Source organism: Perognathus longimembris, chromosome 9 (genome assembly GCF_023159225.1).
Source record: "Perognathus longimembris pacificus isolate PPM17 chromosome 9, ASM2315922v1, whole genome shotgun sequence".
NCBI lineage: Eukaryota > Metazoa > Chordata > Mammalia > Rodentia > Heteromyidae > Perognathus > Perognathus longimembris.
Genome location: NC_063169.1, coordinates 27,558,038 through 27,575,958, shown reverse-complemented (window position 1 = coordinate 27,575,958; position 17,921 = coordinate 27,558,038). Strand labels below are relative to the sequence as shown.

Genomic DNA, 17,921 nt, shown 5'->3' with positions numbered 1-17,921 from the left:
AAATTTAAAACCAAGTCACACGAAGAATGCTTCAGGATCTCAGGAGTTTAGTTTGGCAAGAGGATAGGAAGTACGAAAAAGAAATGATTTAGAAAAAAAAAAATCAAACAAGACTTTGAGGAAGTTAGCAGGCTGGGGGATGAATCCAGACAATGCAAGCAATTAGCAGTTGAAACAAGCTCACAGAGTGACCTGAGTTTCAGATCACACTTAGGACTGTGCACTTAGAGTTGAGGAGGCCAGGCTGGAAAGGACCTCACCCGGGGACTGATACTGGTGGGTTCGGCCCCACCCCCTAGAGCACCACAGCGCCCACCACCGCTCCACCCGCCCCCGCCTACCAGCGCCCTAGGCTCCAGCCTCGCCCCGCCCCAACGCCAAGGGCCACGCCCACACATCCGCCCCGCCCTCCGAGCTCGCTAGGCCAACCCCAGTCCACATGCTCCTCTATCCTCGCCCCTTCCCCCCGCCCTCCGCCCCGCCCCCGAGCGCTGAGGGCCGGCCCTGGCCGTCTTCCAGCCCTCGGAGGCTCGGCGCGGCCCTCCCGCAGGCCCACTGCGGTGACGAGCGGTGACGCCTCAATGGTTGCCCAGGCGCGGGGCTGGAGTTCGGAGTCGGTGGAGTGGCGGCTCTCTTGCTCTCGCCTCTCCTCAGGACCTGGGGCTGTGACTGTGCATTGGCGGCCGTCGGGCCGAGAACCATGAGCGCTGGGAGCGCAGGCTGCTCCGCGGGACTACTCCTGGCCGTCGGCTGGCTGCTCCTGGCGGGCCTCCAGTCCTCGTGTGGGACCAACGTCACCGCTGCCATCCAGGATCCCGGCCTGGGCCCCGACGAGGCAGAGGCCGACAGCGAGGGCGAGGGCGAGGGCGAGGGCGAGGGCGAGGAGGAGGAGGCGGATAGCGACACCGAGGTGGCCGATGAGGTCCCGGTGGAGGCCGCCGCGGAGGACGGTGAGGGCGGGAGGCCCCCTGGGCTGGAGGAGGCCTCCGTGGAGGCCGCAGATTAGCCACCACACGGCCCGTAGAGCCTGCTTGCAGCCCTGAGCTGACCCATTTTGTGCATGCTTAGGACTCCAAGAAGGGATGTGCTTGCTCATTGCCCAAGGTTGCAGCAACGTAAACAAATAAGCACATTATAAACAAACTGCTACAGAAACACTTGAAATGCTGCCTTGTTTCTTTGGAGAAAGATGCACTTCTTTTTTTTAAGGAGTGGAGGTGGCTTCCCATGAGCGGGAATCATTTTGATTCTCATGGCAGTCATTTTCTCATCCCAGTGTAGGAGAATTTTTGTTTTGGTTTCAAATTCTAAGTTGCTTGAGATCTTCTTCCTTTCCACATTTGCCCTTGGGAAAGGAATGAAACGGAAATCAGAATCTCCCTTACTTTTGGTCCATCTGGATAGACCAGTATCTTAACACCATCTCCCAGAAGATGTAGGACAGCTTGGTAGAAACCCTACAGTTCAGTAACTTACCGATTTAACTTCTAATGTAGGAATGGCCACAATAGAAAATACCTCTGGAGGGATCCACTCCATGGGCATTGAGATGATAACAGTTAACATTAAAGGACATCAAGGGAAAAAAGAGCCTGTGCTGGGTACATGAACTTGCTTGATACTGCTGGCTCATTAAGCAATAAGCTTGGCAAGCTAGTGTACAAGTTATATTGATGAGTAACTCACATGCTGGTAGGTAAAATGTCAGTCCCAGGCTTGCAGCCCTTAGAAGGAGGATGATTCTCTTCCTCCATAAATGACCCAGCAGAGATTCCTAATCTCCTTGATGTTCTTGTGTCCCCTCAGTCTGTACAAAGAGAGTGGGTGCTGTGACAGTCAGCTTTTCTTTTCTTTTGGATAGTGACCCAGAGAATCAGAAAGAAATTGACCATCTGAGAATTGTGGAGTGGGTCCAGATTTGTACTGTCTTGATAACATTACATTACAGACAGCTTGAAAAGGTCTGTGGCTTTAGAAACAGGAGAAGAAAAGAAAAAACAATGACTCATAGTGATTATTTCCCTTACTCTGTAAAGTAATGGAACAATTTTAGTATTAAACTGGTTGAGAGATACTTTTAGTTGTAAAATGCTATATATTATTTAGGCTACACCCAGATAATGGAATGATATGCCTTAAATTGAAGTTCAAATGTAAGTAAGTTACTTATTTTCTTAGTGACTCTGTGTCCACATCTGTGTATTCAGGAGAAATTGTTATACCCCTGGGATTTTTTTATGTACTATTGCAACCACAGGAACAGTAAACAATCAGAGGTTACATATCTGAAAATTTTCAGAACTATAACTAAACTTTGCCAACCCCTTTTAATCCTGGTGGGTCAGTAAAAGTCTTAATAGACTCTCAATATCTTTTTTTTTTTTTTACTTTTAAGTCAATTTACAAACAAAAATAAGAATAAAAGGTCAATGAAAGCAACTTTTTAAAAGACTTTTTAATAAAATTTAACATATCAAAACCTCAAAAATATATATCTCCAAAGCTAGGAGATATACATAACTGAGCAAAGTAATTTGAATGCAACTCAATGCTCAACTGCTTAGCCTGAACCTGGAATATATTGGTTTTGTAAATATAATTCTGGATATCAAATACATCTCTAGTACATCTAGCTTATGATTACTTTGGTTCTTGTCCCATTTGTATTGTTGAAACACAGTACTTTTGAAAACTGAGAAGACACTTTGTTGAAAAGAATGACATTTTTGCTGCATTACTGCAAAACATTTTCAGATTTATAAACACTAATCAGGATGAATACTTGACTGTGACACTTTTTGTCACCCTTAGATACATACTTCCTGTTGCTTATGAAGCTTGTTAAATAAATATTGGTGCATAAACATCATAAGGAAGAAAGAATGCTGTCCACATAGTTTTAGCAAAACAATATGGTTCAGGTTATTGTCACAAAAATATTTCAGGATCAAATCCTTCCACTTGAAAGATATCCATGAATCTATAATTTTCACCCTTAAAATGCAATTTCCTCTGATCAATTCTTTAATGAAAATTTAGTCCAGATATTCACTTAACATATCATTGTTTCTCACAAAGATTTTTTTCCTATACAATCAATTTCATGTACTCTTTATCATCTCAAGAGTTGCTACTGGTCTCTATGTTCATCTTTTTTTTTTTTTTTTCTTTTCTTTTTGGTCTGAGACCAGGACTCAAACTGGGTATCTGACACTTTCACTGATTGGCTGGCTCTCTACCACCGGAGCTGAAACACCAACCCTTGTGGCCATCTTCTAATTTGTTTTCATAATTGTGAATCATTTTATTCTGTCAGTTTATTTCCTTTTGTCATTCTGCAGAAAAATGAAAGGTTCTGAAATCTCAACTTTATGCAGTGAAAACCAGAGTAGGCTGTGAGGAAGGTGTCTGTAGGCTTTTCTATATATGCCTGACATAATTCAAAGCAATAAGAAAAGACATACTAATGTAATTGTCCTGGTTTATTTCATAACTGTATCATCCTAGCAATTCCAGTCATTCTCATTTTTATTATTTTAGATCTTTTAGAACATAATTTGTAAAAATTGAAATTCAATCCCAATTTCCTTATGGATTATGAAATAAATTATTTCAAAATAAAAAATCACAGATATTCTGTTAGACTTATATCCTTATACTATTTTACATCTTAAATAACTTTTAAAATGTGTTTTTATAACTTTTACATCAATATACCCTAAGATTTATAAATGTATAATTGCAGTAGGGAATGACTTTTAGTCTGAGTCTTATCATATAATAGTATAAAACTACATTTTTTCATTCTAATAAAGAATAAAAGTCATTAGGTAAACTTTCAAATAATCTCAAAAAAAAAAAAAGATCATCATTGCACCCTGATGGTATGTATTAATAGTTATACTGTGAGCCAGGTACCAATGGCTTATGCTGTTATCCTAGCTCTCAGGAGGCTGAGGTCTGAGGATCACAGTTTGAAGCTGGGCAGGAAAGTCTTGTGAGAGTCTTATCCTCAATTAATCACACCCAATGCACACATGCGCGCGCGCACACACACACACACACACACACACAGAGCCAGAAGTGGACTTCTGGCTCAAGTGGTAGAGCATTAGCCTTGAGCAAAACAAAAGAAAACAAAAAGCCTCAGGGTCAGTACCCACATCCTAAGTTCAAGCCTTTAGACTGGCACAAAACAAAAAAGTTACAGTGTGGAGTCTGGATCTTGAACTGAATAGAACATTCCAGAATGTGGCTAGAACTCATAGGGTAGGGTCACATATAGTAGGGTCATTTCCTGCCTCATTGTGGACAAAGGCTTTTACCATGTAGTTTAAAACTCACTGGTGTTTTAGACAACCCTCTAGTGAATTCATTGTTGAATCTCTATTCAGTTTTACAAATGTTCTTCTATAAATTAAGATAACACATAGAGTATTTTTGGACAGTTTACTTCTCAGCTCTCTGTAGAAGTCTTTTTATTTCTCAAAGCCTAAGGTTTAATTTTGTTTGTTTTACCCATTCATTCTTTGATTTTTAGGTCCAGACTTATCATCAAACTTGTTTGGTAATCTTCCTGGCTTTGCAGGACCCTGGATTCAGTACCATGATATAAGGGTTATTTCTCAGGCTGAGCAGGAGGGAACTTGTGATACCTACCACACTGCTGCCAGTCAGTTAATTAGCATCTGTGACTCTTACTCTTTAGCCAGTTACACATCAAGCTTCATTGACATTCCTATCATATTTTTCCTCTTTACTCATTTGGGTTTAATGAGAAATTTAGAAGATGAAATGTCACAGTGAAATCTAAATATATATAATTCTTCCCAACCCACTACTGTAGGATTCCAATTTTTTAAAAAAATCATTGAATGCCTAATGGCACTCAGTGCACCAAAGAACATTAAAGCTTGAAAGGAACTTTAGGGCTTATCTAATTAAATCCCCTGGTTTTTTTTTTCTTGGAGGAAACTCAGGATAAATTGAGTAATTTCCCAAAGTTACATAGGTAGTGAATAGTAGAGCTAATTGACTAATGGATTTTAAAAAAGGTTATGTTAAAAAGGAATCCAACAATTAGTCTCTTATTCATCTTTCTTGTGTTCAGAATTTAGCTTTTAACTTCTATCTCATAATGTTACCTGTAAGTATTTAAACATTTCAAGGATAAAAATGTCAGTTCATAAGTGGATCATCATGGTAGCCTAAGCCAACTATCAAGAGCCTATCAAGTATATTTGTAGTACTATATTTAGTATTGAAAATACAGAATAAAGTGTTTATGAAACTGCAGATTTACAATAATTAAAATAGGAAAAAATCCTTGTATGAAATTGAGAACTATAAAATGAATCTGAATTTGCTAATTATAGTATGCAGATCTAGATCAGAATTTTTCATTTGCAGGAACTAATATTGTCCTTTATTACTTAAAAGCCTGCTTTGTAATATTATTTATCATTTAACAAGTGACTTTTTGAGTTGTTTAAAAATATATAGCTTTGCTTACTGTGTATCAGGCATTGTTTTTGAATGGAATTTTGTGGTGTATGTATGTGTGTATTAAGAAATAGAGATAAGAAAAAAATGTCTACAATGCAAATGAACTTTTGTGTTTATCTGACTTGAAAAAATTTTTAAATGGTAAGAAAATTTGGCAGAGCTTTACGAAATAAGAAAACAATCAGGCACAAAGATAAACAGCAGATAGACAAGCAGAAAGGCAAAAGCACAGTCAAGAGTGGTTACTCGTTTTTCTGACTTTTAATAGAATTTTAACTCACCATGTAGGAACTTATGAGGAAAATATCCTAAACTGTACACGTTTTTTAAATACAAGCTTTCTTTGCAGGTTATTTCCTAACCTAATAAACTTTAAAGATCCAGTCTGCTTTTGATTTTAATAATAACAATTGATGTGGGAGGAACAGCTTTGTTTTGCTAGTTTAAGTAGAGAATTTTAAAGACATATCTGCTATCCCTATGATAAATAAATCACTTATCTCCGAGTGAGAGGTTTTTGTCCTAGAAAAGTTTTTATATGAATGAATAATGTATTTATACTTTATATTTAGTTTCGAACAAGACAATAATCAAAGAAGTAGAATTCGGAATGTGCACAGTCACGTGTGGTAAGTAGCATAGAATAGATGAATAACTCATCATAAAGTTGGGGGGAGGTAAAGACAGATAATGTGGCAATTGTTTACTTGTCATTTTCCTACTTCTATTCATCTCTCATTGTCTTCTATGTCTAATAACTGCAATTTACACATAACATTTGGTTGATTGCTTCAAAAGGTAAGATACTTTCAGTTTTTAACCCCTAAATTTTATTTTAAGCCAACTCCCTTTACTTTTTGGCACATAAGCTGTCTTCACTAAAGTAAAATTTTCTCTGTCTCACAGATGTTCAGAAAATGAGAGATTTTTCAATGCATCTCACAGATGTCTTCCCACATATTGTGTTGGCAAATCTATCAAGAAATATGCTTATTTGCAATAGTCCATTCCAAATTCTCAGTTTCTCCCATTTCTATGTCTCATGCCTTGGAGAAAAGAGCTGCTGGCTTTGTGGGAAAGAATGTTGCAAAGAACATGGCTTACTTTGCTCATTCAATGGCTAGAAATTGGGCGTGGGGTTAGGGCTAAAGCTACGTAAATTACAATAAACTAGAGGGTTTCAAACTCAAATATATACCCGAAATGCATGAAGGGTTTATTAGAACAGATTGTTGGGCCTTTACAGAGTTTCTAACTGCTTGTACTGGGCCTAAGAATTTACATTTCTAACAAGTTTATAATGAAGCTTAGATTCTTAGAGAACCATCTTTGATAATCTCTGCTGTGCAGTATGGGTTGGCGAAGGTAACAGATAATTTACTAATGAAATTAATTTCTTTCTTACCTTGGATCAGCCTTGGGATATCCTTGCAGATCTAGATCAAGAGTTTTTCAGTTGCAGAAACTGTTATTGTCCTTTATTATTTAAAAGTCTGCTTTGTATATTATTTACCATTTAAGTGACTTTTTGAGTTGTTTAAGAATATATAGCTTTGCTTACTGTGTATCAGGCATTGTATGTGCTGAGGATAACAGCAGTGGACAAAACAAACAACTCTGCAATTGAATAAGAATATAGTATGGGGGGGGGGGGTCAGGCACCAGTGCTTCATGCCTCTAACCGTAGCTACCAAAGAGGCTGAGCTCCAGAGGCACAGGGAAGAGGATCATAATTATTTTAGCCTAGGCAAAAAAAACCCTTAAGATCCTGTCTCCAATTAACCCTCAAAGAGAAAGGTCAGAGGAGTGGCTCAAGTGGTAGAGCACTAGCTGAAAAAAAAAAAAGTGAAGTAAGCAAGCATGAAGCCAAAAAAAGTGAAGTGTGTGTGTGTGTGTGTGTGTGTGTGTGTGTGTGATTTTTCATATATATGTGTATGTGTGTATATATACATGTATATATATATTGTTCTTATCCTGGGGCTTGAACTCAGGGCCTGGGCCTTGTCCCTGAGATTTTCCACAGTTCCACTTCAGCTTTTTTGGTAGTTTGATTAGAAATAAGAGTCTCATGGACTTTCTTGCCCTGGCTGGCTTTGAAACCAGAATCATCAGTTCTTAGACTCCTGAAGCAGTAGCTAGGATTAGAGGTGTGAACCACCAGCACCTGGCAAGGAATGTATATTTTAGCAGTGTTACACAAACGATATTTAAAAGATATAATATGTCAGATAAGTTCTAAGGAAAAAATAACCAACAAACATAATGTTATATATCTAAAATATTACAAAGTGTTTCAATTTGTATGTAGAAAAGGAAAAAAATGCTTTAGTAAAAAATGCTAATTAACTCCTAAATGGTGATGGAAAAGTTTTCTTTTATACCTAGGTAGATTTTGGCATGTTACTTGGAGCGTCTCACCACTACATTCATCTTAGTGAATGACATTTGGCTAAATAAATACATAAAGCACTTGCTTGGAAACTATGCCTTTCAGATTAAGGCTGTGGAGCAATACTTGAGCCATTGAAAGCCTTCTCTTTTAGTCAAATGACACGTTTCCCCTCCTGCCTTCCACCTCCTTATTGCAAGCAGAATCTCCTTAGAACTCAGTGCAGGCCACAGAACAGCTGCATCAGCATTGCTGAAGAGCTTGTTAGAAAGGTCACATTTTAGATTATTCCAGACAACTGAGACTCCACGGTTCAATAAGGTTCCAGGTGATTTGAATGTTCTCTTTAAATTTGAGAAGCACTGTTTTCTGTTTGTTTGTTACTTTAACTTAGTAGTGACTCAGTCTAGTCATCAACTTTTCTTTCCTCTGAGAATAGGTTTTATGATTAATGCCTTACAAAGACTGAAAAAGGCTAGGCAGATAGGCAAGAAACCAGGGTGGCTCTTCCTGAGCTGTGATTGCCGTCTTGTCCCCAGATGTGCCTGAGTACATGGCTCATCCAGCATTTTGCAATTTCCCATAGTTCTGGCAATGAAAGACAATTCATTGGAGCTTTAGAAATCAGTAAAGATCTGATTTCTTGTTACCCAAGTGTGTGACAATTCTAAAGACTTATCCTACTGGAAATGGAGATTTGGTTATTAATAGGTTATCCTGTCTAATACAAATAATCTAAATCTAATACAAATTAATCTAAATATTAGAAAGCATCATTTATGGTAAAAGATGATATTGAAATTTCCTCCAGAAGCTCCACTCTCAACTCCAGAAAGCTCTATGATCAGATAAGTTTGGGAAATCCTGTATATTTCATCAATCTTATTTTATTGGCTATAAGAAGAACATATTATATACTCTAAATAGGAAAACTTATGCAAATTAACTTATGATGTACTACAATTATAATTGTATTCTGATTTTGAAGATGTTGAAATGTAAGATTTTTACACATTAAATCAATGAAAACTTATACATAACAACACATTCATTTACTAGCTTATTGAAAGTGTCCAAAGCTTCTGTAGAAAGAGGTCCCTTTATTTTCTTTAATATGCCACTTTCAAACATATGTATGATACTGGAATCCTCTTTCTTAAGATAAAGCCATAGAAACTTTACTTGAGAAAATACTGTTTTATGAAATAGATCAGAATGAAAGGCTTAAGAAAATTCTAAATGTCATCATCTTTGATTTAGGAATTTGACTTCTGAAATTAAGAGAAAAGTCTCAACAAGAAAAAAGAAAAGAAAAAAGATAGAGGGGAGGAGAGGTAAAGAGAAGAGGAGAAGAAAGGAAAAGAAAGATGAAGCCATGCTCCAGTGGTTCACATCTGTAGTTCTAGGTACTCAGGAGGCTGAGACCTGGAGGATTGTGGTTCAAAACCAACTCAGGCAGAAAAGTCCATAAGACTCCATCTCCAGCTAGCCAGCAAATAGCCAGGATAAAGATGTTCAAGTGGTGATCAGGGAAAAAAAAAAAAAGATGGATAGACCTGGATGGGAAACAGAGACCCTCTGCAATTAGTTTTCTTTTTAACATATGCCTTCTTTTACCAAAGGTGTTGGTATTAGAGAAGTTATCCTAACAAATGGATGCCCCGGAGGTGAATCCAAGTGTCTTGTTCGGGTAGAAGAATGCCGTGGACCAGTAGACTGTGGCTGTAAGTTGGACTCCCTATTGAAGATTGGGGGGTGGCCGAGGGGACAAGTTTACTCTGAGAAAATATTCTCAACCACAAATTGCCACTGAGTACAAGGAGACAATCAACTGTCTCATTGAAAAGGAACCATCAACAATTATTTAAATTCTCCTTTTTCTCTAGAGAGGCAAAGCCCTGGGACTTTCTACTTGTTTTATATTTTTCAATTATGTTAAAATGTGTCATGAACATATCCTCCATAATACACCAAAGTATTCAAGGTTCATGCTTGAGTCTTTCCTATAATGCAACACTCTGGATGGTTTAATCACAGTTCTTTATTGTTGGATTGGTAAACCTTAAACTGGGAACTTTGAGAGTTGTTCTGTATTAGATGACGCTAATTCTGACAATGCAACATCTCTAAATGTGTTTTTCTAACCAGTCAACTTGGAAATCATTAGCAAGTCTCAAAGTTTATTGTACATATCACAAAGTCAAGTACTTTTATTTTGGCTCCAAATGTATTCTGCATAAATAACGCAGAGCGGTAGAACCCCCTTACCTGGTTCTTGTGATGATCTTTGTACCCCTTGCTTCTGATCTCCCCTACACTTATTCCAACTCTAATGTTTGGGGTAACTTCTGGCAGAGAATCGATTCCTAAAACTGTGGCATTTAAAAAGTACTATATGTATAAATAAATATTTTGCACAACAGTATTTATCTTTTTAACTTTTCCTTTCTTTCTTTTCAGGGGGTAGACCAATTTCCGAAAGTCTTGAAAGTGTTAGAGTGGCATGTGTTCATGTATCTCCTGCAAATCGTTTCAAATATGTTTGGAAACTTCTAAGGCCAGACCAAGTAAGTAATGGATGTATTTAGTCTTTTGTTTTCCAGAGAGTGATACAAATTGCTTCACAGTTCTGTTGTGCCTCAGACAACTCTTTTTATTATTGGCCTACATCAGTCACAGGAAGGGGATGTTATTACATTTACATACAAATTTACAAAATATTCTAATCAATCTGGCTCCCTTTATCACTTTCCCTTCCCCTTAATTTTAACAGCTTTTATTGGTCTATTTTCATGTATTCAAATCATTAACTTTGACCCTATTCATCCTCTTTTATTCTCCTTGTTAGCCCAACTCCCTTCTACTTCTATCTACCCCCTAAAACTGCCTTTCAGATAACTCTTTTCTAAAACAGTTTGAAAAATGAAGTTAAGAGTTACACAATTTTATTTTTATTGGAATTCAGAACTTTTATTATTTAGAGAGATTAAACCTTCACACGTGTCTTAGGGTTAGCTATAAACAGAACTTAAATATATCCATATATCCATATGAAGCATTCTATTTTGGAGGCAAAATTTTCATTGGTTATGTAAGAGTTGTATAATAATAACAATGACAATCATTAATTAAAAGCTTTTGAAGGGCTAGACCAAAGTCAAGTGCTGTAGTCTGTTTTAGTAGACATAACAACCCTTGGAGGTATTTTGTAGAATTATTCCATTTGATGAACAAGTCATTGAGAAGTAGATGGTAACTTGCCTGTTGTCATATAGGCAGGAGGTGGTAAAGTTGGGATCTGAAGTCTGGGTTCTCTGATTCCAAAATCCACATGTAGGTGCACAATTAAATGCATACTGGGCAAGAGAATAAGTGTTACTTCTTTTGCTAAAGGAGATAAGTTGTCTCCTGATGTTAGTGCAATGAAGAGCATTGATACTTTGCTATTTTTTTTAAATAGCAACCTGTTGTACTTTCAAATGATTCAGCAGTCCTAGAAGTAAAAAGAGATGTTCACCCCTTGGCTTTCGAGTGTGAAACCCTGGATAATGGTGAAATAATAGCAACAATTAAATTCACAATCTATACAACAACTGGTAAGTTCCCAGCCATACTTGGTTTACTAGCTTAAGATTCAATAGCTCTGGGCTAGAACTGGTATAGGAAATTTTATTACTAACAAGTTCCCAGATGAAGCTGATCATTTAAAGCCAGTCCTTGAAATATATTCTAGTGTTATTTCCATCATGCACAGTCAAAACTGGAAAAATAAAATTCTGAGGAATGTTTATAAGAATTTTGGTATAGAAAATAAATACAGTTAAGAAATGTGAAGTCAGCATTTTCTTTAAAAATATTAAAGCTTTTTTATATAGTAGTAGTTTTTTTGTATATTGCAAGAGGTAAAGCTTCTGTTCCCTTGTGAGATCAATCTGTGTGCCCATCCTTTCATTTGATCCATGATGTCTTCTACATTCAGGTAATTATTTCCTTTTATTCAGTTGCTCTTTAACTGTTTTTAGTATTGTAATCTTTGTTGTATTTTGCTACAAGTCTTTTAAGAATCCAACAAAGGCTTTGTAGGCTTTTTCAGAAAACTGTCCACATATACAGGCCTAGCAAAAGTGATGTATGCCAGTACTAGGGTTTGGACTCAGGACCTAGGTGCTGTCCCTGAGCTTTTTTGCTCAAGGCTCAGTCTATCACTTGAGCCACAGCTTCACTTCTGGGAGTTTTGAGTAGTTGGAGATAAGAGTTGCACAAACTTTCTTGCCCAGTTGGCTTTGAACTGTGGTCCTCAGATCTCAGCCTCTTGAGTGGCTATGTGGCATGAGCCACTGGTACTTTCACACACACATGCACACACATTCATGCACACATGTGTATATTTGAAGGTTCTAGGGATTGAGCTTGGATATTCATACTTGGAGGCCCTTTATTTCTTGATTATTTTCAAGGTAGGATTTGGCTTTATGCCGGCATTTCTTGAGTTGGCAGGTACATACCACAGTGTCCAGACACTGGTTGAGATGGAATCTTGCAAAGTGTTATGACCAGGCTGATTTCAAACCTTGATCTTCAGTCTCTCAAGTAGCTAGGATTACAGGATTGAGCCACAGTGTGTTATTGAGGCCAGGTGTCAAGAATGATATATAATTTTAAGGTAATTTATGTATTTCTTCAAGTTATTTCTGAGCTCCACATAAAGATCTTCTGCTGTAGTCTAGAAATAGCATACCACCTAATATCTTCTATTAAAAGGATATCAGGATAAGCTATTTGGGGAGACTTTAAAAAAAAACAACTGAAGCATGGCTCAAACCTGTAATTCTAGTTAATTGGGAGGTAGGTATGGGGGATGGTTTGTTGAGGCTAATCTAAGCCTAAAAGTTCACAAGACTTGATCTCAATCAATGTCTAGGTGTGGTGGTGTGCACCTTTAATCTCTAGAGACACAGGAAAACGGAAGTAGGAAACCCAGGCTAGCCTGGGCATAAAGCCATATCCTATTTTGAAAAAATAGCTAAGGCAAAAAAGGGCTGGAGACTCCTCAAATGATAGAATACCTGCCTGTTAAGCTCAAGGCCCTGGTTTCAATCTCCAACACCAACAAACAAATGAACCAAAAACTACTTACTGTTTGAACTTTTGTGAGCAACTGAAAAACCACAACACAAAATAACATTTTCACGGAACAAGCTAATGACCACTCCAACTGCTGCAATATCTGTTAAAGATTAGTAGTAGCTGGGTGCTGGCGGCTCACACCTGTAACCCTAGCTTCTAAATGGCTCAGATCTGAGGATTGCAGTTAGAAGCCAATCTGGGCAAAAAAGTGCCTGTGAGATTCTTATCTCCAATTAACCACCAGAAAACCTGAAATACATCTGTTGCTCAAAGTGATATAGAGATATCCTTGAGCAAAAAGAGGCACAGGCCCTGAGTTCAAGCCCCACAACGATGACCACCACCACAGGCACCACCACCACTAACAAAAAGATTAGTAGTAAAAAGGGGTAAAAAGGAAAAAGAGGACCAGAACATCATCATATGTAAAAAAAAAAATCCCAGTTTAGTCACCCAGTGATTACAAAGGGATGCAGGTTTTTACTTTTGCTAGTGTATAAGCTAAAGGCTGGAAACCAGAAGCCTAATGCTCATTCTTTATATAGAAAAAGTCGACATTTCTCCCTTAGAGCAGTCCAGGACCAGAGGAAGTAGCTCTGCTATCTTAGTACATGCAAACTTTTTTCTACTTCTAGTTTCTAGAACAATGAAATAATATATTTCTTCTGTTTGTAATTCACCCAGTTTATAGTACTTGTTATGGTAGCCCTGGGAAGCTAATATATGCATAAGCTTTGTTTATCTAAAAGGGAAGGGTATTGAAATTCATCCTATTCTTTATTAGAAAATTTCAATAAAAATCCAGTCTTTTTTCTTAGATATGAAAATAGTCTTTGTGACCCTTTTGAGTAGACTATTGTTATGGTGAACTAAAAATTTTATACCTTTCATCTCTAACCTTTGCAGAGCAGTGAATAAGTACAAATGAATTTTGCCTTTTTCCTCAGGTTTTAGTTCTAAAAATGTCTTGTATTTATTCACACGCTAAGTCTAAAATGATTTTAAAATAAAAAGATCTTTTAAAATCTGTCATAATACAAATATTCTAGTGTAATTTCTCAGTTATACTTGGAGCATTTAATAAAATCAGTAGATTGAGTTTATAGCTCTAGAATTGCTAAGATAAATGGAGAGAGAATCCATGTTTTAGAGGATCAAGGGGTGGGGGGGAATGCAGAGACATAAGTCAGTGAAATTGCCCGTGCAGGCGACTACTTCTGATAAAGAGGCACTTCCCAGTTTGAAAACAGTGAAAACAACTTACACAAATCATTAAGCCTCTTGGACCTTGCTTTACTAATCTATGTAATATGATGTGGTCCTTTATTGTAGGATTATCTTTATGAGTCTAGAATTTGGTGACTAAGAGAGCTAAGATAAAGCTATGTAATTCACAAGATAAGTAGTATGTGTTGTCTTTCCACCATGTATAGTATACCCAGTCAGTCATACATACTATACACAGCTTTCTTTCTTTAGTAGACTCATTTAAAAACAGAGCAGAAAGATCTGGGAGAGAAATGATTGAGTAGAAGTATGTGAAGGTGTATATATATATATATATATATATATATATATACACACACACATATATATATACCTATATAGTACCTATATATATATATATATACACACACACACATATGGAAAACAATGAGCCTCTACCCCTTCTTCTATCCTATACATAACTTAGAAATGTATCCTAATCTTAAGTTAAAAGCTAAATTCAAGACTTTAAGAAGGAAACAGGAGAAAATCCACATAATTCATTGTAGGCAAAGTTTTTTAGATATAATTCAAAAAACAATCACCATAAAAGGAAATATTGAATTAATTAGACTTCATCAAAATTTAAAACTACAGCTTACTAAAATAAATCATTTAGAAAATAAATAAGACAAAATCTGGGAAAAAATTTATAAGACAAATATAGCCAGAAGCATTAGTTTGAGAAAGATCTCATAGATTCTTAGAAGACTAAGCATATGTTACCCTATGGCCCCAAATCTCACTCAAGTATTTTAAAGAGTGAAAATGTATGTTTACCAAATGACTTGAACAGGATTCTTCACATGGCTTTATTACTAATAGCTTAGCCCACAACTGATACCGCCTAAGTATCCCTTGCAGAGGGCGAGGTGGGGGGGGGGGGGTGGCAAACTGTAGAAATACCCTGCAGAGTAAAAATAAATTAAGATATCTATAGATCTATTGATAGATCTATATATCTATACATCTTTCTCTATCTATCTATCTATCTATCTATCTATCTATCTATCTATCTATCATCTCTCTATCTCCTATAGTTTCAGAGCTAGGTGTGTAACTCAATGCTAGAGTGCTTACTTAACATGCTTTCTTCAGTGCCAGGAAAACAAACAAAACCACCCAAACCTATAGTTGCATGTAACAGTATGGGTGAATCTCTTAACACATTGTGCCATGTAAAAGAAGAAAAACCCACACATAAAAGACCACATTATCAGCAAGGCGGTGACAGCTCACTCCTGTGCTACTAGCTACTCAAGATGCTAAGATCTGAGGATAGTGGTTCAAAGCTAGCCTGGGTAGGAAAGGCATAAGATTTTTACCATCAGTTAAACCACCAAAAAGCTAGGAATGAAGTTGTGGCTCAAGTGGTAGAGTGGTAACCTTGAACGAAAGCTCATAGGGTTTAGTTGAGTTCAAGCTCCAGGAGTGGTGTGCAAGCATGTATACACACATACACACACACACACTAGTGTGTGTTTCCATTCATATAAAGCTATACTGATTTGTGATGGAAAAGAACAGGACAGTTGCTGTGCCTGGAGGAGAGGGTAAGGATTAAGGAGGGGGGGACTCTAGGGGAACTTCCTGGAGTATAGCAATAATCTCTGTCCTGACCTGAATTTGATTACATAGTGGGTTTGCATCTGCCAAAACAAAGTAAATGTCATTAAAGATCTTTGTGCAATTCATTATGTAGATTTTTTACCTCAACAGAAAAAAGAAGAAATACTGTAATGTTGTACTCTAGCTAATGATATGCCTGATGAGGAATTAGGGGAGGGTGTGTATGCAGATGTCTTCACTTCGTATTGAAATGCATGAAAATGTAAAGCCACGAATTAATGAGTTTCCAGAAAGCTGGATGAAGAAAGAATGGAATACCGATGGAACTATGTAGACAATGGTGATACTGTTGCCTGATGTCAAGTTCTCTCAATGTTTTTGCATGGTTTGAACACAGAGAAAAAAATAATTAATTAATTAATAATTTTCTTTCTCTCAGTTCTTCTTGTTTTGTTTACAGTAAAAATAACTGTTAGGTGTGTGAATTTTCTTTAGAATTGCAGATGAGAAGATCAAATCGGCCAGACACTGATGCAGTCTTAGTTTTTGTGCTAACCATAGGAGTCATTATCTGTATATTTGTGATCTTTGTATTGATCTTCATCATTATAAATTGGTAAGTGAACAGCCGGGATGCACTGCCCCTCTGAGAGGCATTTGTATGGACTCCCTCCTCTAGAGAATTACAAAACTCTGTCCAGGATATCGCCTATGTGTGTCTTAAAAACCAACTCCCCTGATTTCTCCTGTGATTATCCTCTCTCCAATGATCCCATCTCTTAGGAGGACATTTGAATTTTTAAAAATAGTCCCAGTACAATTTGTATAGTACAAGTCAATTTAAAGAAAAAAAAAACCTTACCAGTGTTTGAATGCATATTTGTGTTGTCCAGTTGTGGTTCTCACAACTTTAAAATGTTACTTCAGTAACCTCTCAATTCATGTATCCAAACATATGTATCTGTACTAGTAGTACAGTCTGCTAAGTGTCAGAATTTCTCCACTATAACAAAGCAGTTGGTACATTACAAACTAGATAAAATTATGAATAAAAAGTGCTTCTGTATGTAGAAGACACAGATAGAAATCCCATGTAGTTTTTTTGTTTTCATTTCATATTATTGTTTTTTTTTCCTCTTTTGCTTTTTCCGCCAGGGCGGCAGTGAAGGCTTTCTGGGGGGCGAAAGCCTCTACCACTGAGATACATTCTGACCTGAGTTCTGTGAGATACAAAGATTCGACATCACTTGACCAGTCCCCTGCAGAGCTACCTGTACATGAAGATGACGCCTTAAGTGAATGGAATGAATGATACATGACAAAGCAAAAATATGAGCATATCAGATTCACTATTATAAAAAATATAAACTAGTTTTAATAATTAATGTTGAAATAAATTCACCACCATCTGCAGTTAATAATAATGCATTGTGAGGAATAAAAATGTTTTAATTGGTGCAGCTTTGTACTACAGTTATCAAAGAATGCCTTTAATTCTCAGCATTGGCCATTTCAGATAACACCTCAGGGACATTTGTCTAGAAGTACACACAAGTATTTCTGGTTACTTTGATTAGTTCTAAGGTCATTGCCTTTTATTTTGTAAATAAGAAAAATGTAACATAGAAGATGTCTTTGAAGAAGGTAGAGGAGAAAGAAGAATTTCTTTTCACACAATTAGACCAATTATCAAACAAGATGCCAAGACAGTAGATAATTTGAGTCAGTAGGCTATCAAAATTATTTTCCATCAAAATTATTTTCAGAGGTTATTATAGTATCCCAAAATATGTCTAATGTTGTCTGGATGAATTTTAGGCCACAACCTTTTTCTTTCTTTTTTTTTTTTTTTTTGCCAGTCCTGGGCCTTGGACTCAGGGCCTGAGCACTGTTCCTGGCTTCTTTTTGCTCAAGGCTAGCACTCTGCCATTTGAGCCACAGTGCCACTTCTGGCCGTTTTCTATATATGTGGTGCTGGGGAATCGAACCCAGGGCTTCATGTATACGAGGCAAGTACCCTTGCCACTAGGCCATATTCCCAGCCCCCCCCCCTTATTGCTATTCT

The 17,921-nt window shown here is 37.2% G+C and overlaps 1 protein-coding gene across 1 annotated transcript; it reads left to right on the top strand.

Annotated features, from left to right (window-relative positions):
* The first annotated feature begins 616 nt into the window (after window positions 1–616).
* Spaca1 (sperm acrosome associated 1) lies at window positions 617–17,288 on the top strand. The gene is made up of 7 exons (XM_048354607.1): window positions 617–950; window positions 6,078–6,134; window positions 9,517–9,618; window positions 10,355–10,461; window positions 11,355–11,490; window positions 16,352–16,472; window positions 17,012–17,288. The coding sequence occupies exons 1-7, from the start codon at window positions 701–703 to the stop codon at window positions 17,166–17,168; spliced, it is 930 nt and encodes a 309-aa protein (XP_048210564.1). The 5' UTR covers window positions 617–700; the 3' UTR covers window positions 17,169–17,288.
* The last annotated feature ends 633 nt before the right edge of the window (window positions 17,289–17,921 follow it).

Excerpts from the sequence above, each read along its gene's own strand:
- Spaca1 (XM_048354607.1), top strand. The coding sequence starts at position 701 with ATGAGCGCTGGGAGCGCAGGCTGCTCCGCGGGACTACTCCTGGCCGTC. Across the intron at positions 11,491-16,351 it reads CACAATCTATACAACAACTG|AATTGCAGATGAGAAGATCA; the intron begins GTAAGTTCCCAG and ends AATTTTCTTTAG. Across the intron at positions 16,473-17,011 it reads ATCTTCATCATTATAAATTG|GGCGGCAGTGAAGGCTTTCT; the intron begins GTAAGTGAACAG and ends TTTTTCCGCCAG.